The 24,139-nt window shown below is 48.5% G+C and overlaps 1 protein-coding gene and 4 non-coding genes across 5 annotated transcripts; 3 read left to right on the top strand and 2 right to left on the bottom strand.

Moving 5' to 3' along the window:
* Positions 1 to 1,875: 1,875 nt before the first annotated feature.
* Positions 1,876 to 1,957, bottom strand: TRNAS-AGA (transfer RNA serine (anticodon AGA)). The gene has a single exon. It is a non-coding gene; the product is annotated as a tRNA-Ser (tRNA).
* Positions 1,958 to 4,100: 2,143 nt separating this feature from the next.
* On the bottom strand, positions 4,101 to 4,182 carry TRNAS-AGA (transfer RNA serine (anticodon AGA)). Its single transcript has one exon. It is a non-coding gene; the product is annotated as a tRNA-Ser (tRNA).
* Positions 4,183 to 7,282: 3,100 nt separating this feature from the next.
* On the top strand, positions 7,283 to 16,446 carry LOC136619015 (putative nuclease HARBI1). Its single transcript, XM_066594372.1, has 2 exons — positions 7,283 to 7,788; positions 14,679 to 16,446. Exons 1-2 carry the CDS (start codon positions 7,339 to 7,341, stop codon positions 15,477 to 15,479), a joined length of 1,251 nt encoding a protein of 416 aa, XP_066450469.1. The 5' UTR covers positions 7,283 to 7,338; the 3' UTR covers positions 15,480 to 16,446.
* A 1,149-nt stretch (positions 16,447 to 17,595) lies between these two features.
* TRNAA-AGC (transfer RNA alanine (anticodon AGC)) lies at positions 17,596 to 17,668 on the top strand. The gene has a single exon. It is a non-coding gene; the product is annotated as a tRNA-Ala (tRNA).
* A 100-nt stretch (positions 17,669 to 17,768) lies between these two features.
* Positions 17,769 to 17,854, top strand: TRNAY-GUA (transfer RNA tyrosine (anticodon GUA)). The gene is given in 2 exon segments: positions 17,769 to 17,805; positions 17,819 to 17,854. It is a non-coding gene; the product is annotated as a tRNA-Tyr (tRNA).
* Positions 17,855 to 24,139: the final 6,285 nt, after the last annotated feature.

Raw genomic sequence — 24,139 nt, 5'->3', positions numbered from 1 at the left:
TGACATCCAGGCTAAATTAGGGGAACCTTCTGGATGATAGCATCCAAGTTACAAGTCAAAGACAACGTCATCAAATGTTTTCAACCTTCTTTACCCTTCAAGATGGACTATGTTACTGCCATGACGTGACCGGTCTATACAGTGAAATTGGAATACCTTGTAACGCACAGGATCGGCACTTTTTCATCAACAGTTCTTCCAAGAGCCTGAAAGCAGTTCTGCGGCACAATGGAAATCAACTTCCATCCCTTGCAGTGGCTCACTCTGCACATCTCAAGGAGTACAGTTGTGTGAAATTCCTGTTGCAAGTTCTGAAATATGATCAGTATGGTTGGGAGGTAATTGGAGACTTCAAGATGGTTGCTTTCCTAATGGGTCTTCAAGGTGGTTTCACAAAGTTTTCCTGTTATCTTTTTTTTTTTTGGGGGGGGGGGGGGGGTAGCAGAGCCAAAACTGAACACTACCATAGACAAGACTGGTCTGAACATATTGACTTCACTGTTGGACGAAGTAACGTCAAGTGGGAACCTCCAGTAGATCCCAAAATGATTCTGGTGCCACCTCTTCACATAAAACTCAGGCTTATGAAACAGTTTGTGACAGCTCTAGAGAATCTGCAGCGATGAAATATCTACTAAACCTCTTACCAAAGCTGGCTGAGGCAAAGGTAAAAAGCTGGCATCTTTGTGGGACCACAAATTGAGAGGATCATAGAATGTCTGACATTTCCTGACCTGCTCACAGAAGTACAGAAGGCAGCTTGGAACAGTTTTGTTGCCGTGGTTTAGGGGTTCTTGGGAAATCGCAAAGCAACAATTATGTGGAGTTGGTGGAAATGATGGTGAAGAAATACCACTCAAGGTTCATATCCTGGATTCTCATCTACATACATTCAAGCAGAACATACGAACATACTCCGAGGAACAAGGAGAAAGGTTCCACCAAGATATGCAACAGTTTAAGCATTGCTATCAAGGACAATATAAGGACTGTGGATGTGGAACCACTGTGTCAACCTACCAGGTAGGTGGAGATCAGATCCAGCACGGCTGACAGCCAACCCCAGTGTGGGCGGTAAGATACCAGATGAACAGCCCCATATACAGATGGAAATTAGGAAGGTATCTTGCCCTGAACTGATTACCAGGAGAGGGAAACCCCTGCCTATTACTGGAGAACTTGTCCGCATACAGGACGACCCCACGGTCTTCCTGTAGGCGCTGACTTACCCTGGCAGGCAAGAGCACCTATAGAACCTACAGAAACAAAGAAGGAATGAGCTGACAAGGATAAACAGAGAAGCAGAAAACGGGAATAACAGACCACAGAGGACACAAACAAACAACAAGAACACAAGCAGAACGCAAGATGTGTTTTCTTGTCTATTTATGCGAGCAAATGAAAAAGTGCATAAGGGCCGAAATACGCAGCAAATAGGCGATTTTGGTTCATGCACACACTGCGTGTTCTCAGACCACAATGTGCTTCCTCTTGTGTGAATGAGCCCAGAGGTATCTTACACGCGGCCGTATTGATCATTTTGGTTCATGTGAAAGCGCTTCCAAGGGCGCCTGTCCACGGGCGAATTTTCACTACGTTCCCCACCGCGATAATCCGGTCGTGGTGAACGCTTTCCATAGTGTTGCTATATAAAGCACAGCCCCCCTGTCCATAAGCTGAGAATCATACCGATTCTCCACTCGCGGACAGCAAATCGGAGCATGTCGCCATGGAGATAGGCTCACCACGGAGTTCTGTCAGCTGGCTCCGGCTCCTCACAACGCCCGTGGACAGGCAGCAGCCTGAAGGATTTTTGCAAGTACAGAACAGTTTGGAGGCCGCCGTCTGTAAACATAAAGCTAAAATTAAGACTGACGTAGTCGGCAGGATTTGAACCTGCGCGGGGAGACCCCAATGGATTTCTAGTCCATCGCCTTAACCACTCGGCCACGACTACTACTTAAGTCCTGCTCCATTCTTAACAAACACAGAGGGAAGAACCTGATGGTGAATTACACTGTGAAAGGACTGCGGGTGGTAAACCCTCCTCTCCGGGTGGTAAGCTCTAAAGATGCACTGATCAGATAACATACAGTAATATAGGGACACCCAAAGTCCTTGAAACGAGTCTCTGGTTCTGGGACAACAAGAACACAAGCAGAACGCAAGATAGCAAGGTAACTGCCGAAGCAGCGGCTGGACATGAAGTGAAGGGGACAAACTCTCAACAACACTGCAGCAAGGTCTGAAAGGCCCAGGGTAGCTATATAGGATGGGGATTAGTAAAGGAGCATCAGTTGAACAGGAGACCAGAAGCTATTAACCCTAGGAGTGCTGGGAGAGAGTGAATATATGCTCAGGGAACAGAGAGAATAAGACAATGCCCATATTTGCCAGACACAGAAGCAAAAGATAGTGTCTGAACAATGCACCTAACACAATACAACAAGACTATGATGGACTACATCTGGGGCTGGTACGTCAAAGTGACCAAGTACACAATCGTCCACTGAAAAGAACCAGACATTTTCATTAATTGTGACCTGTATGGACATACTCTGCATTGTATAATCACTTTGGCTCATGATTGTATGCAATGTCTTTTCTCACTGTCTATGTCCGTGAAACATTCAAAATTCAAAATGATACATTTTTAGTTATCGATGTTCTGACCACAAAAGCAAACTTTTTGGAAATGAAAGTTATTTTCCATTATATTTTACAATAAGCTAAAAGGGACAAATGTGTAAACGCAGCCAGCGATCAAACGATGAACAATAACTGATTAGCTTACTGTTTATTAGATGCAAGCATGAACATCATCATTGGCTCATTTAGTCGTTCTCATTCGCTTGTATAGTAAATGAGAACTGAGTAATTCAGCGAGCGAATAAGACAATGATTCATCTGTCTGTAAGGGCTTGTTCACACGAGCGCTGCGGGCGCGCAGTATAGGTGCGGGAATAGATCACGCCTAAAGATCACGGAAATGGCTGAATTTCAGCTCTTTGAATAAGCCTGTTCACACAATCCAAGGTGCGTATTACCCAGCTCCCATAGGAGCCTATGGATGCCCGCACCGGAGATGTGTCTTTTCTCACAAGCTTCTCCTCGTATGTCCTATCTTTGTTAGGCTGCATTCACATGAACGTATATCAGCTTGGTTTTCACGCCGAGCCGATATATGTCGTCCTCATCTGCGGGAGGGGGGGGGGGGGGTTGATGGAAGAGCCAGGAGCAGGAACTGAGTTCCCGCCCCATCTCTGCTTTGTTTTGTTTTCCTCGCAAGATAGCATCAAAGAAAACCTCACAAAAGTGCAGGAAGCGGTTTAAAAGCGCGGACTTCACATACCTGCATTTATTCACGCAGCAAAATCGCGCAATTTTGTCACTCATGTGACCATGTGAAAGCGGCTGTAATCCACCAACGTAACCTGCTGGCGAGGATTTAGAACACCTCGAGAAATATACATATTTGTGCAGCATAATACTCTGTGCTGAATGCCCATTGACCTACATTGGGGTATTCAGACCAGTGTCCTATTTTGGGGTGCAGCACAAATAGGCAGTGACTAATCATGAAGCATACGGAGTCACTTCATATTAGTATATTAAAAGAATGCGTTGTCTATTTATGCGAGCAAATGAAAAAGCGCATAAGGGCCGAAATACGCAGGAAATAGGCGATTTTGGTTCATGCACACACTGCGTGTTCTCAGACCACAACGTGCTTCCTCTTGTGTGAATGAGCCCAAAGGTATGTTACACGCGGCCGTATTGATCATTTTGGTTCATGTGAAAGCGCTTCCAAGGGCGCCTGTCCACGGGCGAATTTTCACTACGTTCCCCACCGCGATAATCCGGTCGTGGTGAACGCTTTCCATAGTGTTGCTATATAAAGCACAGCCCCCCTGTCCATAAGCTGAGAATCATACCAAATCGCAGCATGTCGCCATGGAGATAGGCTCACCACGGAGTTCTGTCAGCTGGCTCCGGCTCCTCACAACGCCCGTGGACAGGCAGCAGCCTGAAGGATTTTTGCAAGTACAGAACAGTTTGGAGGCCGCCGTCTGTAAACATAAAGCTAAAATTAAGACTGACGTAGTCGGCAGGATTTGAACCTGCGCGGGGAGACCCCAATGGATTTCTAGTCCATCGCCTTAACCACTCGGCCACGACTACTACTTAAGTCCTGCTCCATTCTTAACAAACACAGAGGGAAGAACCTGATGGTGAATTACACTGTGAAAGGACTGCGGGTGGTAAACCCTCCTCTCCGGGTGGTAAGCTCTAAAGATGCACTGATCAGATAACATACAGTAATATAGGGACACCCAAAGTCCTTGAAACGAGTCTCTGGTTCTGGGACACAATTCTGTGGGAAAGGGGTATATTACCTGCAGTTCTCTGCCGTCCCTCCGGTCTGCCTGTGCTAGGTCTTTGTTGTGTCCGTTCACGATGGGTCGCGCAACCCTCAGACCACCAGGCCATCGCAGAACAAATTAACTTGATTTGAAAATCTTAATCTAAGGATGGCTACGCACTACAGGTTTTTTTTTCACTGCGAAATTCGCAGCATTTTTTTTTCTGCAGGGGTCTACGGGACTTGGAATGTTAAAATAGCGATCGCGCAAAATCGCAAATTACTGCAAAATCGCGTTTTTGCACGGTCGCGAATTTAACATTACAAGTCCTGTAGACCCCTGCAGAAAAAAAAACGCTGCGCATTTCGCAGTGAAAAAAAACTGTCGTGGGCGGTCACCCTAAGTTGGCGCAATGTTTTCTTCTACTTGATCTTAGATCCACTTTTGTGGATCTAAGATCAAAACCTTGGTGACGAGCTCTTAGACCACCAATGCACTATACTTGTTCTCTGATTGTCCAGAGCTGCTCCCGTGATCAGAACTGGCCAATCACAGAGCAGCGTAGCATGGGCATTAGGCCTCTTTCACATTAGCCATGCAAAAAAAAATTGTGTTTAACTGGCGTAGTTAGCAGTGAAATTGGCCATGCACACGATTGGGAGCTGCTTCTCTGAGAGGGGAGAGAGAGGAAAATGAAGGAAAACCCCATGGGGCTTTCCTTTATTGCTGGGGACTTCCTTTATCACAGCAGCTGAGTTGGAGGAATTCCCCTGCAGTGACATGAAGGGAGTCCCCAGGGAACCCCCTTTGTCCATGAGGACTCCATTCATCTCAGCGCGATACCGGCATTCTGCTGCAGGGGAGAATAAGGGATTCCCCAGCAGCAGAAGGAATTTCCCTGCAGGGGGAACGACGGATTCCTGTAGCAGGGAGAGAGGGGGTGAGACTGCAGGGCTTCCCCGAGAGCGAAACACCCACTAACCCTACCCTCTCTCTCCCCCCTGCTGGAGAATCTATTATTCTCCCCTGCAGGGGAATGCCAGTATTGTGCTGAGATGGAGGGGGTTCCCCGGAGACTTCCCTCATCTCCATCTCGCTCTCCCCACTGCAGGGAAATTTCTTCAGCCTTGTCGAGATGAAGGGAACCCCTGCAGAATCCCTCCCATCCCCGCGGGGACTAGCAGCAGCTTACAGCGGGCCATTTAAAATGTGCGAGGCAGCACTCCCTTCCCCCTTCACCTCCCATTCCCATTGTTTAGAAGTTCAAGCTGAACAATGGAAATGTTTAGCTACTCTTCCTCCCCCCTCGCCATCCAGCTCCCATAGGAGTTTATGGAAACTCCTGCGCATCACGCAACAAAGATAGCTCAGGTCCTATGTTTTCATGCAGCGCAGACTCTAGTTGCGCACATTTCAGTCACGCATGTCCTATCTTTTTAGGTGCATGTTTTTTGAGCGTCTAAAATTCCTCCATCTGGGCGTTTCCTTAGGAAACCGTCGGTTCTAATCACTAGGGGTCTCTTACACGTGTCGGTCCCCGTGTGAATGAGCCCTTAGGAATAAACTTACTGCAAGTATTTTGGACTGCCGAGAATGGGTCTTGGAACCAGAGGGATAGCAGAGAACACCAAGGCCTCCTCCCCCCTCCTTGTTGCAGAACAGAATTTTGTGCTGAAACAGGAGGGTCCCTTTAACTCCGTGTTGTCCAAAATGTGGCAAACCTGCAACACCTGCCGCCGCATGTTTTCAGGGCGTGCTAGGAGATGTCGTGTTGAAACAGCTTAAGAGCAATATATTGCAGACTGCCGTTTGATTATATTTACTAGACCCTAAGGCATACATGGGGTGACTTCCTGTCACCACTATGGGGGTCACAATCAGGGCTCGTTCACATGGGTGTACTTACATTTTGGTCATGCTGCATATTTGTGTACAATACGTTGCTTCCGCCCGCTTTCTTAGTTTGCTGCTGTGTTTATGCGCCCCAATACACTGCGTATTTATGCACACCTGCTCATTGAGATAGTGAGCAAACATGCAGGGAATACGCAGGTGTCCTCTGTATTCCCTGCGCACTAGCGCCCACCCATTCACTTCAATGCCCTATTGCGGTGTACCATGCCGCATATTTTATCGCACAATCGCACATCGCGTGAAAAAAATACGCTCCTATGAATAAACGCATCAAAATCAGTGTGTTCTATTCACTGCGTATTGTGAGGATAATCCGCTCATGTGAACGAGCCCTTAGCTTCCCATTCCCATCAGCCCTATAACACAGCCATACGGGCTCTGTCACATGACCGTACTTGTGTGCGCAATACAGAGTGCAGAACCCATTGATTTAAAAGGGTTCATTCCCATCACTCTTTTCTGCGTATGCTCTATACCCTCATGGGAAGGGGCCCTAAGGCTGGTGTGGCCCTCTGGCAAGAGAAGCAGAAGAGCATGTAAGCTGGCGGTGGCTGTAGTAGCTCATTTGGTAGCGTAGGGGGCTGTCAGACATCCTTAGGTTGCCGGTTTGATTCTGGATTCCAAGATTCCCTGAGTATCCGCCCCTTGTATTCCTGTGTCGGTAAATGAAGCACTGCCACCTCAGAGACTCCATGAGGACAATGACAGCCCAAAGCATAAGACGGTCTCTTTCATAGAGCGTTCCACTGATGGTCTCACCATCCTCGCCGGGCAGCTGATGAAGGGTCAGTAGCTCATTAATACCAGCAACGTCTTTAGTGATGTTGTAGGTACAAAGTTCTAGATGACATAAAGCTCGAGAGGAGACATTGTAGCCTGCAGGCTCGTGAGGATGGAGATCTCTAGAACTTTGCCAGCAGGATCCCCGAGAGCTCCAGACATCAGAGCCTGCCTGGAGGAGATCCCTTCACATGAGACTTCCAGGACAGGAAGTGACCTCAGCTCTGCCTCCCCCTCCCGCCTCATTGTGTTGTGGAAGTAGCACATTGCTGAGATCAGTATGAGCCTTGTCAACAAGCGCAGGGCTAGGGCGGCGATTGCCATTGCTATGATCCATCACTGCATGCAGAAGAAGAAGAAAAAACGGAAGAAGAGGGCGTACTGGAGCAAAGATTTCCTGCAGAGCCGAGACTGCTCCTCCAATTCCACACTTTGCCCAGAGATCAAAGACAACAACCCCAACGACTTCAGGGACTTCTTACGGATGTCGGATGCCACCTTTAACTACCTCCTGCGTGTCGTCACTCCACTCATTCAGAAGCAGGACACCTGTATGAGAAAGTCCATCTCCGCTGAACAGAGGCTGGTGGCCACCTTGCGCTTCCTGGCTACTGGCAGATCCTTTGAAGACCTCAAATTTTCGACTGCAATCTCACCGCAGGCACTCGGCGTCATCATCCCAGAGACCTGCAACGCCATTGTCCAGATGCTTAAAGGACGGTACTTACAGGTTCGTTGTCGCCCCACTTCTCCATCACAATTTCGTCATGTATGAGGTTTGTAAGGTCCCAGTTCACAGAAAGGCGGATTAGAGAAGTCCTTCATGTACGCTCGGACTGGTCCACAGGGGAACAGGTAAGTCCCCCGATGGGCCATGAGCCAGGGTGGACCCCCAACCCCACATGAGCTGTGCACATACTGTGGGAACATCTACCAATTCCTGCCCACTGCATTGGCCATACATCTTAGTGGAGATAGGGCCACACGCAAGTGCAGCCCCCTGTCTATTGAAGTATATGAATAGGATCCGATATTTGTATGTAGCTGTACAGTGTGGACACCCACAATGACTTGTATAGGGGGGCCACAGGCTCCCTGGTCCAACACTGCCTTCACATATGTATTTTCACCATTTGTACCTAGAACAGAGCAGAGGTATACAGGCGGCGCTACCTAATTGCGACAGATTCCGTCTGTGAGCCCGGCAGGTGACCCTGCGTATGGCACGAACCTGAATTGGGTCTAGCTGCCTAGGCTCGCTGGCGGTCATGCGCAGTACAGGTTTTTTCTTGTATGCCGTTCCCTAGCGATGGCGCAGGTACCCGCAGTACATACACAATGTTAATTGTATACGGGCTGCAGGTCAGACACCTCCATTAACTTCAATGGAGCTTGTTCGTGCGCAAAATACAACATGCAGCGATTTACTTTTTTTTTTCCAACTTGCAAAATACACAATTTGTATCCGTGTGAAGGGGAAAAAAAATCAAAACTTCATGCCTTTCAATGCCTGCATATTGCCACAAAGTCCGCGTGGACGCCGATTGCAGATTCTAAAATTAAAATCCCCTTAGGCCGGCTGCACATGTGCTTGAGGCCTGCATATTTTTTAAGCATGTACACAGCAGGTACGCATGTAACATGAGTATTTGCTGCGTATGCTAAATCCCCAAAGCCAAATCGGTATTACGCAATAAAATAGGAATGGGCTTTTAGCACCGCGCAATATGCGGGCCATATATGCCCGTGCGAGTGAGCCTAGGCTCTGCTCTCATCCGATATGTGATATTTGACAGTGGAGGTCTACACATGGCTAGATGGCCACAATACAAATATCATGCGTGATTACAGCAAGCGCAAAATTCATCCACTCAAACAAGATTTGGCTCTGAACCGTCTGACTTCATCATAGTGCGCACCACATACCCATCACATGCCCATCACATACCCATCACATACCCATCACATACCCATCACATACCCTGCGGCTACATTCATACGGCGAGCGCAATATTGGGCCGAGATATTGCGCTTGCCAACATGCGATTTTCATGGTGATGCAGTGTTTTTGATTAAAAGTCGCATTGCTTCTGTAATAATTGCGCTCTCGGGCGCTCGTACCGATCGCAGGTGTTTACGATTGACAAATCGCTTCTGAGAAAAAGAAATCACTTGTGTGAATGAAACCGTTCAAAAGAAGGGACTTCATATTCAGGTGACGTTTGTGCAGGTCACATAAAACGTGCGCCAGAATACCACTCGGTGAATAAGCCTCAAGGCCGGATCCACATAGGAGTGCGATACCAGTCCGAGAAACTCAGGCCGAAATCACACTTGTACGAATGCAATAAAACCGCATCATATAGCTGAAAGTACCCGCATAGCTGAACATACCCGCATCGCATAGCTGAACATACCCGCATCGCATAGCTGAACATACCCGCATCACATAGCTGAACATACCCGCATGGCATAGCTGAACATACCCGCATCGCGTAGCTGAACATACCCGCATCGCGTAGCTGAACATACCCGCATCGCGTAGCTGAACATACCCGCATCGCGTAGCTGAACATACCCGCATCGCGTAGCTGAACATACCCGCATCGCGTAGCTGAACATACCCGCATCGCGTAGCTGAACATACCCGCATCGCGTAGCTGAACATACCCGCATGGCATAGCTGAACATACCCGCATGGCATAGCTGAACATACCCGCATGGCATAGCTGAACATACCCGCATCGCATAGCTGAACATACCCGCATCACATAGCTGAACATACCCGCATCACGTAGCTGAACATACCCGCATCGCGTAGCTGAACATACCCGCATCGCGTAGCTGAACATACCCGCATCGCATAGCTGAACATACCCGCATCGCGTAGCTGAACATACCCGCATCGCACAGCTGAACATACCCGCATCGCACAGCTGAACATACCCGCATCGCACAGCTGAACATACCCGCATCGCACAGCTGAACATACCCGCATCGCACAGCTGAACATACCCGCATCGCACAGCTGAACATACCCGCATCGCACAGCTGAACATACCCGCATCGCACAGCTGAACATACCCGCATCGCGTAGCTGAACATACCCGCATCGCACAGCTGAACATACCCGCATCGCACAGCTGAACATACCCGCATCGCGTAGCTGAACATACCCGCATCGCGTAGCTGAACATACCCGCATCGCGTAGCTGAACATACCCGCATCGCGTAGCTGAACATACCCGCATCGCACAGCTGAACATACCCGCATCGCACAGCTGAACATACCCGCGTCGCATATCCCATAGCATCTTCTGTGATCTTGCAGAAAAGCCGGACGTGCTGCATTTTCCATCCCGCAGCATCTCATGCATGGGCGTAGACCCAGTGAGAACAACGGGGTCTATTTCTATGCGAACCATCTGCATCTCGGAACGCACAAAACTCGCATGGGAAAAATCCCCGTGTGAACCTAACCCAAGGGCTCATTCACACGGCGGTATGCATGCTATGCTGCGAGTATCTCGCAGCCCACTTGCTCTGTCGGCAGAGATCATGTATGGGCTGCGATTGGCACTGCGCATGCCAGGGATTCTGACATCACAGGCATGCACGGTAAGGCTGTGTACTAAACGCGGTCCACTTGCAGTCATTGCGAAGGGGTAGCGTCTGATTATGCACCCCCTCAAGTGCTGCGAATGAAACGTGGAGAGCGCATGCTGCGATCTATACGATGTCCCTGCGCAGATCACATGGAGGTGTGAATGGTAGAATGAAAGTTTACAGAGTTTTATCGCCCCCATTCACCGCATGTTGCGCACGGGAAATACACCTGCGTAATACGCGATGACAATACGCCTGTGTTAATGAGCCCCGAGGGCTCCCACGCACTTGTGTTTTAACACAATTGTCAAAGGGACTTTCTAATGTTAGAACCGCATCGCACAAAAATCACAAAGCACAAACCTGCGATGTGTTTAACGTTAGAAAGTCCCAGTGACAACTGAGATAAAAAAATGCAGCGTTAACGCAACGTTAAGGAAACACAAGTGGTGGGAACCCTAAGGAAACACAAGTGGTGGGAACCCTAAGAAAACACAAGTGGTGGGAACCCTGAGAAAACACAAGTGGTGGGAACCCTAAGAAAACACAAGTGGTGGGAACCCTAAGAAAACACAAGTGGTGGGAACCCTGAGAAAACACAAGTGGTGGGAGCCCTAAGAAAACACAAGTGGTGGGAGCCCTAAGAAAACACAAGTGATGGGAGCCCTAAGAAAACACAAGTGGTGGGAACCCTAAGAAAACACAAGTGGTGGGAACCCTAAGGAAACACAAGTGGTGGGAACCCTGAGAAAACACAAGTGGTGGGAACCCTAAGAAAACACAAGTGATGGGAGCCCTAAGAAAACACAAGTGGTGGGAGCCCTAAGAAAACACAAGTGGTGGGAGCCCTAAGAAAACACAAGTGGTGGGAGCCCTAAGAAAACACAAGTGGTGGGAGCCCTAAGAAAACACAAGTGGTGGGAGCCCTAAGAAAACACAAGTGGTGGGAACCCTGAGAAAACACAAGTGGTGGGAACCCTGAGAAAACACAAGTGGTGGGAACCCTGAGAAAACACAAGTGGTGGGAACCCTGAGAAAACACAAGTGGTGGGAACCCTAAGAAAACACAAGTGGTGGGAACCCTAAGGAAACACAAGTGGTGGGAACCCTGAGAAAACACAAGTGGTGGGAACCCTGAGAAAACACAAGTGGTGGGAACCCTGAGAAAACACAAGTGGTGGGAACCCTGAGAAAACACAAGTGGTGGGAACCCTAAGGAAACACAAGTGGTGGGAACCCTGAGGAAACACAAGTGGTGGGAACCCTGAGGAAACACAAGTGGTGGGAACCCTGAGAAAACACAAGTGGTGGGAACCCTGAGAAAACACAAGTGGTGGGAACCCTGAGAAAACACAAGTGGTGGGAACCCTGAGAAAACACAAGTGGTGGGAACCCTGAGAAAACACAAGTGGTGGGAACCCTGAGAAAACACAAGTGGTGGGAACCCTGAGAAAACACAAGTGGTGGGAACCCTGAGAAAACACAAGTGGTGGGAACCCTGAGAAAACACAAGTGGTGGGAACCCTGAGAAAACACAAGTGGTGGGAACCCTGAGAAAACACAAGTGGTGGGAACCCTAAGAAAACACAAGTGGTGGGAACCCTAAGGAAACACAAGTGGTGGGAACCCTAAGGAAACACAAGTGGTGGGAACCCTAAGGAAACACAAGTGGTGGGAACCCTAAGAAAACACAAGTGGTGGGAACCCTGAGGCCTCATGTCCACGGGGAAATCAGGCCCGCCGCGGATTCTTCATGTAGAATCCGTAGCGGGTCCCGCCTGCCCTGCGGACATGAGGCATAAAAAGAAGAATAAACTCACCTGCTCTGGACGACGCGGATCTTCCTTTCTTCGCGACAGATCTTCTTTCTTCGGCCCGGCGGATGCGCCGGGCCGAGGAAAGAAGATCCAGCCACGAAGAAGGGAAGAACTGCATGGTCCGGTGCAGGTGAGTTTAATTCTGGTACGGGTCTCCTGCAAATCCAGACGGCTTCCATAGAAGCCCGCGGGAGACCCGCACGAAAATGGAGCATGTCCATTTTTTTCCCGCACGCGGATCCGCGCCTGACGGGAAAAATGACATCCGCAGGTATTTAATCACCTGCGGGTGTCCAATGCATCCCTATGGGGCGCGGTTCCGCGTGCGGGAGAAACGTTGCGGATTTTAAGCCCGTGGACATGAGGCCTAAGAGTGACCCCTTCCTCAGTGAAATACAATGATAGCAATGACTTGCTCATAGCAAACAACATATAATCCCTCCCCCGCCATACCGCACACATCTCCAGCCCCTCTACCTTCTGTATCCCCCCATTATTTGTAGTATGTAAGCTCGTTGGAGCCCCGCACCCCCACTGTCTCCATCAGCTGATCACTACATGGAACCAGGGTTTAGTTTCTGTTCCCCGTCCTGTAAGCGCTGTGGGATATGTTGGGGCTATATAAATAAAGATTATTATTACATGTGAGGGCCCATTTAGACACAACAATTATCGCTCAAAAGCAATCTTTTGAGCAATAATCGCTGTGTGCATTTACACGGCAAGATGATCGCTCAAAATGTGCTCAAACAGCAGTCTGAGTGACCGCTTTGAGCGTTCACTTTGCATAAGTGTGTAAATGAGGCTCACACTGTACGCAGAAGACAAGCGGGACCGCTATCATCTGCATCCAGCTGTTGTCTTCTCGGAGCGCTCAGCTGGTATACAAGCTGAGCACTCCGAGCGGGGTATAGAGAAGACAGCTGTCCTCTGCTGTGCTCTCCGAGCGGGATACCAGCGGAGATAATAGTATCAGCAGTATCCCGCTGAAAGGCAATGAGGAGCAAATTGTTAACAAAAACTGCATGCTGGCCGTACATTTACACCCAACGATTCTCGCTCAGAAGGCTTAGAGCCAGAATCGTTGGGTCGACATAGGCCTTAACAGCAGGGTAATTAATGCTGGAAACAGTGAATTCAGGGGACCGTCACAGCGTGTAGGTTAGTTCTGTCCATCTACGAACGACTGCCTGGTTATAGCGATCAGGCCTGTGTGAGAGAGACCTGATTGTTATACACAGGAGTGGGATATTTTTTCAAATGTATTACACTGAATTAGAAATAGAGAAGAAAACAAAGAAAATTTGACTTTCATACTATTTCTGCCCATTTTTTTCTATATATAACGTTAAATTAAAAAGAGGTAGCGGTCCTGTCCGAGCGCCACAGGAAGCCCAATCCCTGCCGCATAAAAACTATTAGCCCTTAGAATGCATTGCTTTGGAAATGTGGATGCAGACGACATTTGGTCACAAAGGGGTTAAGGAATGCAGGCGGTGTTCAACTAGACAGGCAATCTATGGATACCAGTTGAGCCTGCAGGTCCGAGGCAGGTATATATATGCAGTGCGCACGTCCATTAGCATCATGATTCAGGAATGGTTTTAAGGCTGGGTTTTCACAGGGCGGATTCTCGGCAGAAATCTCGCGGTTTGGCCGCAGCAAAAAGCGGGAGATTTCCACCGGGAGAACTGCCGCGGCAAAAGCCGCAGCGGCTTTAAAGCGGCCCGGCCGCTCGCTCTTCCGAGAGCGCGGCTGCAGCGGAAAAAAATGGACATGCTGCGGTTGGCAAATCCGCACCGCAGCAGCGGCTTCTGCCGGCTTAGCCGCAGCAGATTTGCCGACCCCGTGTGGACGAGATTTCTGAAAAATCTCGTCTACATGGCTGGCTAATCCTGGGATTAGTGGCCGCACGCGGATTTGCCGCGGCGAAATTCCGCATGGAACTTCCGCGGCAAATCCGCCCCGTGTGAACCCAGCCTAAGAATCAGTCTGTGCTAGCTGGAGGATAAGTGTATGCTGGATACCTCGAAGTCTCAGTTTCAGAATAGAATCAAGAAGAGACCTCTGTCCGTGGGTTGAACCTTCAACAGCCAAGCACACTAACCAACAGATTCACACATACATCTTCCATACATACGGACACGTGCAAAAACATAATCCTGAAGAATCCTAATCTTATTTTGTTCTCTTCCAGTTTCCTACAAAACCTGAACAATGGAAAGCAGTCGCAAAACAATTTGAAGACTTCTGGAACTTCCCGAATTGTGGAGGAGCCCTAGGTGGGAGACATGTTCGAATAAACCCCCCTCCACACAGCGGGTCCTTCTACTACAACTACAAAGGATTCTTTAGTATTGTACTTATGGCCATTGTCAATGCTGAACATGAGTTTATTATGATTGATGTGGGCAAAAACGGAAGGATGTCTGATGGTGGGGTCATCGAACAAACTCACTTCTATCATAAACTAAAGGAGAACATGTTGAATCTACCCCCAACCAGTGAAACTAAAGAGAACCTTAACTTTGTGTTTGTGACAGACGAGTCCTTTGCGCTACATGAACACCTACTGATACCTTTCCCACAAAAAGGGATAACTGAGCAAAAGAAAATATTCAACTATCGACTTTTTCGGGCCAACCGGGTGGTGGAAAATGCCTTTGGTCTTCTATTGAGTCGATTCCGAATCTTCCACACTACAATTAACTTATCACCCTACAAAATCGAATTGGTTGTAATGGCTTGCTGCTTGCTCCATAATTATTTAAGAAGGAATGACACGGCAGAATATGCACCCGCAAACTTGTTGGACCGTGAGAACCCCGACGATGGGTCTGTCATCCCAGGTGAATGGAGGTCTGGACCCCCTGGACTTATCCCATTGCAACCTATTCAACCACAAAAGCCAAATAGTGATGCTACAAGTAACAGGAATAGGTATATGGAATACTTCAATGGACCTGGCGCTGTGGCCTGGCAAGATGAAATGGTCTAGTACACAAGGTCTCCAGAGACTCGCCTGAGGAGATGCTGGGGTTTCAGGAAGGCACCGCCACAATATTATAGTTTATTACAATAAATATGTTTAGTATTTCTAAGTAATGGTTCACAAACTTCATACCTATCTCCAAGATGAATCTTACTATTTATTGCCCCGACTAGCTGAGATGACAGCACCTCGAGTTCCTTCTCATTGTTGGAGCCTGGCTTTTCACTGTAAATGCACTACTGTGACATCGGGGTTATTAAACAGGTTTTAGGAAAAAAGGTGCTGATATTCTTAGGCTCCAATCATATGGTCACATTAAAGGGGTTGTCCAGTTGTAACATATTGATGGCCTATCCTTAGGACAAGCCATCAATAGAAGATTGCCAGGGGTCCACAGCCCAGGATCCCTGCCAATCAGCTATTCACCAGGTCAATGCACTGAGCTGATATCTGCAAGCAGCATACAGCTCTGTTCTCATTGCAGTGGTGAGGCTTGGTGTAAAAGGCAAAGTTCCTATTTATTTCAATGGGGGTTTGGCATGCATTACCAAACCTGGCCACTACAGTGAGAACAGAGCTGCAGAAAATAGCTCAATGCACAAGTTCACCAACCCAGCAAACAGCTCACTGGTGAGGGGCCTGGATGGAAGACTCCTGATGTACTATCAATGGCCCATCCTGTGGAAATGGCCATTGCTAGTTTACATATTGACAACCCCTTTACGATTCTGTGCAAAGCTGTATACTGGCTACCAATCGTGAGACTAAATTGCATTCATTCAGTATAAAGACCGATTTACATCATGATTTATGTTTCTGTTAAGCATGTGTGACGGGAACACTCTTGACATATGTGCTAAATATGCCCATTGGGGTCCATTAGACTGATGGAGGTTAAAGAGTGTCCTTTGGGCCTTTGTCGGATGTTTTCAACAGCTTTTCATGTGGTGTCCATTAAAAAGAAGCTATTATAGCCTGTTTTCCACAAGTTTTCTCATTTGTATAATGCCCTGGGATTAATGGCGCTTCAAAATAAATATTAAATATCTCATCCTGTGCCATGAAATGTGGAGACATCCAACTGACTAATGGGGAAGGGAAGGATAAGCCGGTGTAAGCCTTGATTCAGTTCACTATTATATGCTACACATTTTGGTACCTGTATTAGGTTGTATTTACACAGAAGAGTGTGACATCTCCCACTGTCAGCGCTGGCAGGAAGTCAGGTGACCACTGCAGCCAATCAGAGGCCGCAGCATCACCTCCCAATCGCATATTAGCACTAACTGCTTAGGTTAAGCAGCGCTGCTGATTAGAGCCACCTGATTGGCTCTTCGGCACCACGTGACTGCACAGCGTGCACGCACATTGCCTTCAGCAGCCGTGCACTACACACTGCACTTAAGCAGCATGGGGTTAGGTTTAGGGTTAGCTAAACCTAACCATAAACCTAACCCTTAACCTAACCCTAAACACTATCCCTAAACCTAACCTTAAACACTATCCCTAAACCTAACCCTAAACCCTCAAACTAACCCTACACCTAACCCTAAAGCCTAACCCTAAACCGTAACCCTAAACCTAACCCCGTGCTGCTTAAGTGCAGTGTGTAGTGCACGGCTGCTGAAGGCAATGCGCGTGCACGCTGTGTAGTCACGTGGTGCCGAAGAGCCAATCAGGTGGCTCTAATCAGCAGCGCTGCTTAACCTAAGCAGTTAGTGCTAATATGCCTCCCAATCTCCTAGCACAATGCCAGTGTGAACAACAGTCAGACGGTAATGTGGCTTCTCGTAAGAGAGGTGTAAGCAGCAGCAGAGTGGAGCAGCGGGAGCGTGCTGGGCCCATAACCCAGAGGTCGATGGATCGAAACCATCCTCTGCTAAGCGCGGAGTTTTGTATTTTTCATGCTCCCAGGAAAAAGGTACCCCAAAAATTCACTGTCTCGTTCTTTCAGGCCACCCAAAGCCCAGCAAACTCCACTGTCCTTTATATTTCAAGGCACAAAAAAATCCACACTTAAAAAAAAAGAAAGAAACCTTTCTTCTCCCATGGTCAAAGCTTGGTTTAGGCATGATAACATGACTGCGGTGTGACCCGAGTGCCCAAAGCCAGCAACCGTAGAGGGGGATTAGCTCAAATGGTAGAGCGCTCGCTTAGCATGCGAGAGGTAGCGGGATCGATGCCCGCATCCTCCAAAACTTCCACTTGGCACTACCTTCAAATGAAGGGCCAACTTCTTTTTAGTTGGCACTGACACAAAAACCTAGGAAGCAGCTGCACGCATATCTGGCTAAACCTTCGATAGCTCAGCTGGTAGAGCGGAGGACTGTAGTAGCTAGTTAGCAATCCTTAGGTCGCTGGTTCGATTCCGGCTCGAAGGACGCTTTTGAGTGTCCGACAACCTTGCATGCTTCAACTCGGAGGCTCTCTCGCACAGACTTTGCAGCTGCATACCTCCTGGGCGCACTCTTTTTGAGCCTGACCGCACAACCATTGGCCTTTGGAGAGAGTGTTAACAAGAATACTTCAAAACAAGAGAAACAATGCGTTGGCCGGGAATCGAACCCAGGTCAACTGCTTGGAAGGCAGCTATGCTCACCACTATACCACCAACGCCATAGAATTCGCACCACTTCTCAATCGTGAAAATGCAACTCTCACCCCTAGTGTGACTAAAGCCAACTTTTCTGCTTCGTTAATGGCTTGACAACAGTCAGACGGTAATGTGGCTTCTCGTAAGAGAGGTGTAAGCAGCAGCAGAGTGGCGCAGCGGGAGCGTGCTGGGCCCATAACCCAGAGGTCGATGGATCGAAACCATCCTCTGCGAAGCGCAGAGTTTTGCAGTCTCCAGCATTACAAAGTGAAAATATGGCCTGTCGGCTGGAGTTGCATTTCAGGTCAGAGAACAGAAGGCCGAGGCTCTGGTGGTCTCTGTATGAATAAAAAGCTCCACCAGCGTTATATTGGAGAATTGGGAGCCCCGTGTTAAAGTCAGTGCCAGGTGAACAGGATAAGCTCCTACGGTAAAGCGCTCACTTGCGTCCTCAATGACTTTCACCTCCCAAATGTTTTAGAGTGGGGAGTCATCTTTTTCTTTCGCTCATAATTCATTCAAACGGCAGTTTGAGTGACAGTTTTGAGCGATCACTTTGCATAAGCTCTTAGGCTGCCTGCCCACGGGCGATGCAAAATTCCCTGGTGAATCTCCACCACGGGAGCCGCTGCCCGAGAGCAGGAGCCGACAGATAGGCTGACCGCAGACAATTGTGGGAATTTGCAGCATGCTGCCAACTGCCAGCCGCGAGCCGAGAATCGCTATGATTCTCAGCTCGTGGACAGGGGGAAGCGCTTTCCATGGCAACGCTATGGAAAGCGTGCATTGTGTTCCCCGCGGTCGGATTATCACCATGGGGAACGCAATTCAAAAACACCCATGAACAGGCAGCCTCAAGTAGCTAATTAGCTACTTAAGAGCTTATTAGTGTGTAAATAAAGGCTCCCGCTGCATACAGAGGACAGCAGGAGCACTGTTTTCTGCATACAGCTGCTTTGTTGTGGGAGCTCTCAGCTAGTATCCTGCTGAGCTGATAGCGCCAACAACAGCAGGAGCTGCTTTGTTCTTGAATAGAGATGAGCGAGTATACTTGCTAAGGCACTACTCGCTCGAGTAATGTGCCTTAGCCGAGTATCTCCCCGCGAGTATCTCCACTCCCTAAAGATTCGGGGGCCGGCAGGGGGCGGGGGGTCAGAGCGGGGAGAAGTGGAGGGGAGATCTCTCTCTCCCCTGCTCCCCACTGCAACTCACCTGTCAGCTGTGGCGGCCCCCGAATCTTTAGGGACGAGCGGGGAGATACATTGCTAAGCCACATTACTCGAGGGAGTAGTGCCTTAGCAAGTATACTCGCTCATCTCTATTCTTGAAGCTATTGCTGAGAGATTTGTGCAGGATACCAGCTGGAAGAATGCAATCACTTGGTATCCCGCCAGGAATTCAGTTATAACAGTCATCGCTGATTTTTGGCTTACATGCTGCGATTTGCCACAATTAATTATCATTATAGATAGGTTCATCGTGGAAAATCGCAGTGCCAAAGTGCTCCCTGGTGGCGGCTCCTGCAGCGAATATCGCTACTCCTATGGACAGGCAGCCTAACACTTTTTTTTGTCGACAGGGAAATGTGAGGGATTGTTTTTTGCAGTACATTATATTGGTAATATTGTGAGATAATGCAACTTTTTGATAGCTTATATTTTTCTTTTAGAAACGGAGTAAAAAAAAGTGCAATTCTGCCACTATTTCTTTTAGGAAAGTGTTCACTATGTAGGATAAATGCATTATTTTAATAGACCGGACTATTACAGAGGTGGTGATACCAAATATCTCTTTCATGTTAAACTTTTTGTGTTAAAAATGGAAAAAGTGTAAACATACACACAAGAGCAACAATGCTGGGAATGGAACCCGGGTCAACTGCTTGGAAGGCAGCTATGTTCACCACTATACCACCAACGCTATATGAAAACAGGATTTCTGACAGCAGCATTTAAATCCCCTGATGAGATCGCATGGAGTCATGCAGGTGTCATGGCAGCCGCGGGCCTTCTGAAAGGCCCCAGGGCTGTCATGGTAAAATGCCAATTAAGCCATGCCCGTGGGGTGGCTTGATGACTGCTTGCCCGATCGCAGTATGATGTAATGCTATGGGATTACATCATACTGCAAGAGCGATCAAAGAATCGCTAGTTGTTGTCCCTCTCTGAGGAGAATTTTAAAAAATGTAAAAATTAGATCAATAAAGTTTTACTAATTATTTAAAAAATATTTTAGTTAATGAATAATAAATCCAAACTACATATTTGGTATCGCTGCATCCGTAAAGGTCCGATCTATCCAAGTAATGCATTATTTACCCCGCACGGTGAACGTGGTCAGAAAAAAAAATAAAGGCCGCCAGAAATGCACTTTTTTGGTTACCGTCTTCAAGAAAAAATGCAATAAAAAGCGATCAAAAAGTCGTATGTATTCCAAAATGGCACCAATGCAAAATATAGGACGTCCCGCAAGAAATGAGCCCTTGCACAACTATGTTACATAGTAACATAGCATGTAAGGCTGAATGTCCAGCTAGTTTAGCCTGTTTATCCTCCTTGCTGATCCAGAGGAAGGGGGAAAAAAAAACAAGAGGCAGGAGCCAATTAGCCCATTTGGGGGGAAAACTCCTTCCTGACTCCCTAATGGCAATTAGACTAATCCCTGGATCAACCTCTAATAGTTCCTACCTGCCTGTATACCCGGATTAACAATTAGCCTAAGCCTGCACACGAATGTATATCGGCTCAATTTTCACGCCGAGCCGATATACTACGTCGTCCTCATCTGCAGGGGGGGGGGGGTGGAAGAGTCAGGAGCAGGAACTGAGCTCCCGCCCCCTCTCTGCCTCCTCTCCACCCCTCTGCACTATTTGCAATGAAAGGTGGCGGGGCAGGGCTAAGTTTTGAGAATTAACCCCGCCCCCATCCTGCCTCTCTCCATTGCAAATAGTGCAGAGGGGCGGAGAGGAGGCAGAGAGGGGGCGGGAGCTCAGTTCCTGCTCCTGGCTCTTCCAGCCTCCCCCCCTGCAGAGAGAGACGACGTATATCGGCTCGGCGTGAAAACCGAGCCGATATACGTTCGTGTGAATCCAGCCTAAGTCTTATATCCTGTAATATCCTTCCGCTCCAGAAAAACATCAAGTCCCCTTTTAAACTCCCCTATGGATTTTGGCAGAGAGTTCCACAGTCTCACTGCTCTTACAGTAAAGAACCCCCTTCTGTGTTGGTGATGAAACCTGCTTTCTTCTAGACGTAGCGGATGCCCTCTTGTTCCCGTCACAGTCCTGCGTATAAACAGCTCATGGAGAGATCCTTGTATTGTCCCCTCATGTATTTATACACAGTTATTTGGTCGCCCCTTAACCGTCTTTTTTTCCGGGGTGAATAATCCCAGTTTTGGTGCCTCTCTGGGTATTCCAGTTCCGCCATTCCATGTATTAGTTTAGTTGCCCTTCTTTGAACCCCCTCCAGCACTGTAACATCTTTCCTGAGCCCCGGTGACCAGAACGGAAAAATAAAGTTATTGCGCAGAAGATGGCGACAGAAAAAAATTTAAAAAAATTTAAATATATCTTTAAAAAAAACACAAGTAGTACAGCAAAAAAAAACTATATAAGGGCTTCTTCATACTGGCGAGAAAATTGGGCAATTTTCCTGCAATGTGAGAGTGAAAACGCACGATTATGAAAGCAGTGAATTTCACCGTTTTCCTTCTCATTTGCGATGTTTTCACTCCAGCGATGCTGCAAGGAAAAGAAATAAGGAAATAAATTAAAAAATAGCAGCATCTCCCTCCCAATTGTTTTCAATATGGCGATCGCAGGTGTGCAGGAGCTCCTAACGCAGTTCCGGGCGGTGTTCCTGATTGCAGCCATCATTGTGACTGGTGATGTGGTGCGCTAAAATAGAGGAGACAGCGCTCAAAAATCACAATGTGAGATACCGCTATGTTCAAGCGCAGGTTTGGGAGTCCCCATGAGTGGGAGCATTGGGCCGCGATTAGCACGGCGGTCAAAATGCTGCGTTAATCGCGGTAAAAAGCACGTGTGAGAGTGGCCTCCCTCACACGGGCGTTAAGATACGCGCCACAATTCTACTTTTGCGGCCGACAGCGGAGTTTAGCTTCCTTCATCATTGAGGAGGTGCGCTAGACGGACAAAAAAAAAAAAGACACCGCTTGAAAATCACGGCGCTGGAAAGCACGATCGAGCGGCTGTCTGAGCGGTCCCATTGAAAACAATGCAAGCGTTATACCACAATTAGCGCGGTGCTGATCGCGGTAAACATTGTCTGTGTGAGGGAGGCCTCAGGCTGGGTTCACACAGGACAGAATTGGCGCAGAATCTCCGTGCGTAACGTCCATATAGCTATTCCTCCCGCGGCTCCTAATCCTGTGATTAGCCAGCAAAGTAAACTAACATGCGGCCAGAAAACAAAGGCGCAGAACGTCAATTCTTTGTGCATTTTCCCTCGGCCTCCCTATGGGGGGAGACGGCCGCAGCGGAGACGCAGGTCTGGAAGCTGTGCTCATCCCACGGACATCTCATGATTTTTCGGTACGGCCAGGCCGTGAGATTTCTGCGGGATTTCCATCCTGTGAGAACCCAGGCTAAAGGCTCAATGTTGTAAATATGGAGTCTTTGCCTAAATTTGACGTATTTGTCAAAAAACTTTAAAAACGTATGAAATGCTGATAACTGTACTTCAGTAACTGTAGAAACATCTGACTTAGGCCTCCTGCACACGAGCGGAAATCCTGCGGCGGGTTTTCCGCCCGGGCACGCTGCCAAAGAGTTGCGATAGATAATGCAATCCTATGTGTACCGTGTGAAAACTTGCGCAATAAACAAATGGCGGCATGTCCTATTCCTCGCAGAAACGTCTGCACTTGGCATGAGCGGTTGTGTGACAGCCGGCACATCGCAGTGCAGGAAGATGCTGGACGGGTGGATACAAGCTCACTACTGGGGCGCATCCTGCGGCGAGCCGTCTACAGGCAGCCTACAAGACTGAAAAACGGTTTTGGCCCCGACTGTAGTCGCAGCCCGCTGCCGCTGCGCCACTCTGCTGCTTCGCCATATGCCTCATTCACACAGGCAGATTCTTGTTCCATATTAGGGCTCCGGCGCACTGGAGTTTTTCTTGCACGTTTTTTTCACACAATTGTTAATTGGACTTTAATGTTACAAACGCCTCGCACAAAAATCACAAAGCGCCACCTTGGGATGTGTGTTTAACATTAGGAAGTCGCAGTGACAATCACGTTAAAACACTGCGATATCGCGTGAAAAACGCGCAAGGAAAACGCAGGTTGGCCGGAGCCTAACGCAGATATTATTTACGCATGTATACAGGGAGCGTCAATCCCCATTGATGTGCATTTGGGGTATTCAGACGTGTTTCACACCAGTATCTACGGGCGCGCGCGGGGGGGGGCAGGCGATATGCTCTTTTTTGTCCACATTGCGAACTGAAATAGACATGAAAAAGTCCATGGAATCGCGCGAATACGATTATACAGTCACTGCGTATTTATACGTGAAGTCAACCGGGCCTTCGGGCAGTTTTTTTCTAAATTAAAAAAAAAAACACAATAAGGCCTCCTTCACACAATGCGTGCGGACGTGGCAGGTGGAGGGTGACATCAGCATGCGGACGTGGCAGGTGGAGGGTGACATCAGCATGCGGACGTGGCAGGTGGAGGGTGACATCAGCATGCAGACTTGGCGGGCGGCAGCAGCGTGCGGACGTGGCGGGCGGTGGGCGACATCAGAGCGCAGACGCGGTGGGCGACATCAGCGTGTGGACGTGGCGGGCGACATCAGCGGACGTGGCGGGCGGTGGGCAGCATCAGCGTCAGATATTCCGCCAGCAGGTTCTGCCCATGGACGGCGGCGGACCTACAGGCGGATCCGCGGTGCAGCACAGCCGCCATTCACACTTGTCTCCAGGCTGGTTCCTCGCATATATGGCAGCGGTGGTGCGGATACACGATAACATGGCCTCCTCCGCAGTTGTGCGTACCGTGGTCGGGCCGGGAGGTCATCAGCATAGAATCAGAGCTGATACTCAGC

The sequence above is a fragment of the Eleutherodactylus coqui genome, chromosome 1, assembly GCF_035609145.1.
Source record: "Eleutherodactylus coqui strain aEleCoq1 chromosome 1, aEleCoq1.hap1, whole genome shotgun sequence".
NCBI lineage: Eukaryota > Metazoa > Chordata > Amphibia > Anura > Eleutherodactylidae > Eleutherodactylus > Eleutherodactylus coqui.
Note: the sequence above shows the minus strand (reverse complement) of the source record. Positions and strands in the feature narration are given on the sequence as shown.

Excerpts from the sequence above, each read along its gene's own strand:
- LOC136619015 (XM_066594372.1), top strand. The coding sequence starts at position 7,339 with ATGAGCCTTGTCAACAAGCGCAGGGCTAGGGCGGCGATTGCCATTGCT. Across the intron at positions 7,789-14,678 it reads TTAAAGGACGGTACTTACAG|TTTCCTACAAAACCTGAACA; the intron begins GTTCGTTGTCGC and ends GTTCTCTTCCAG.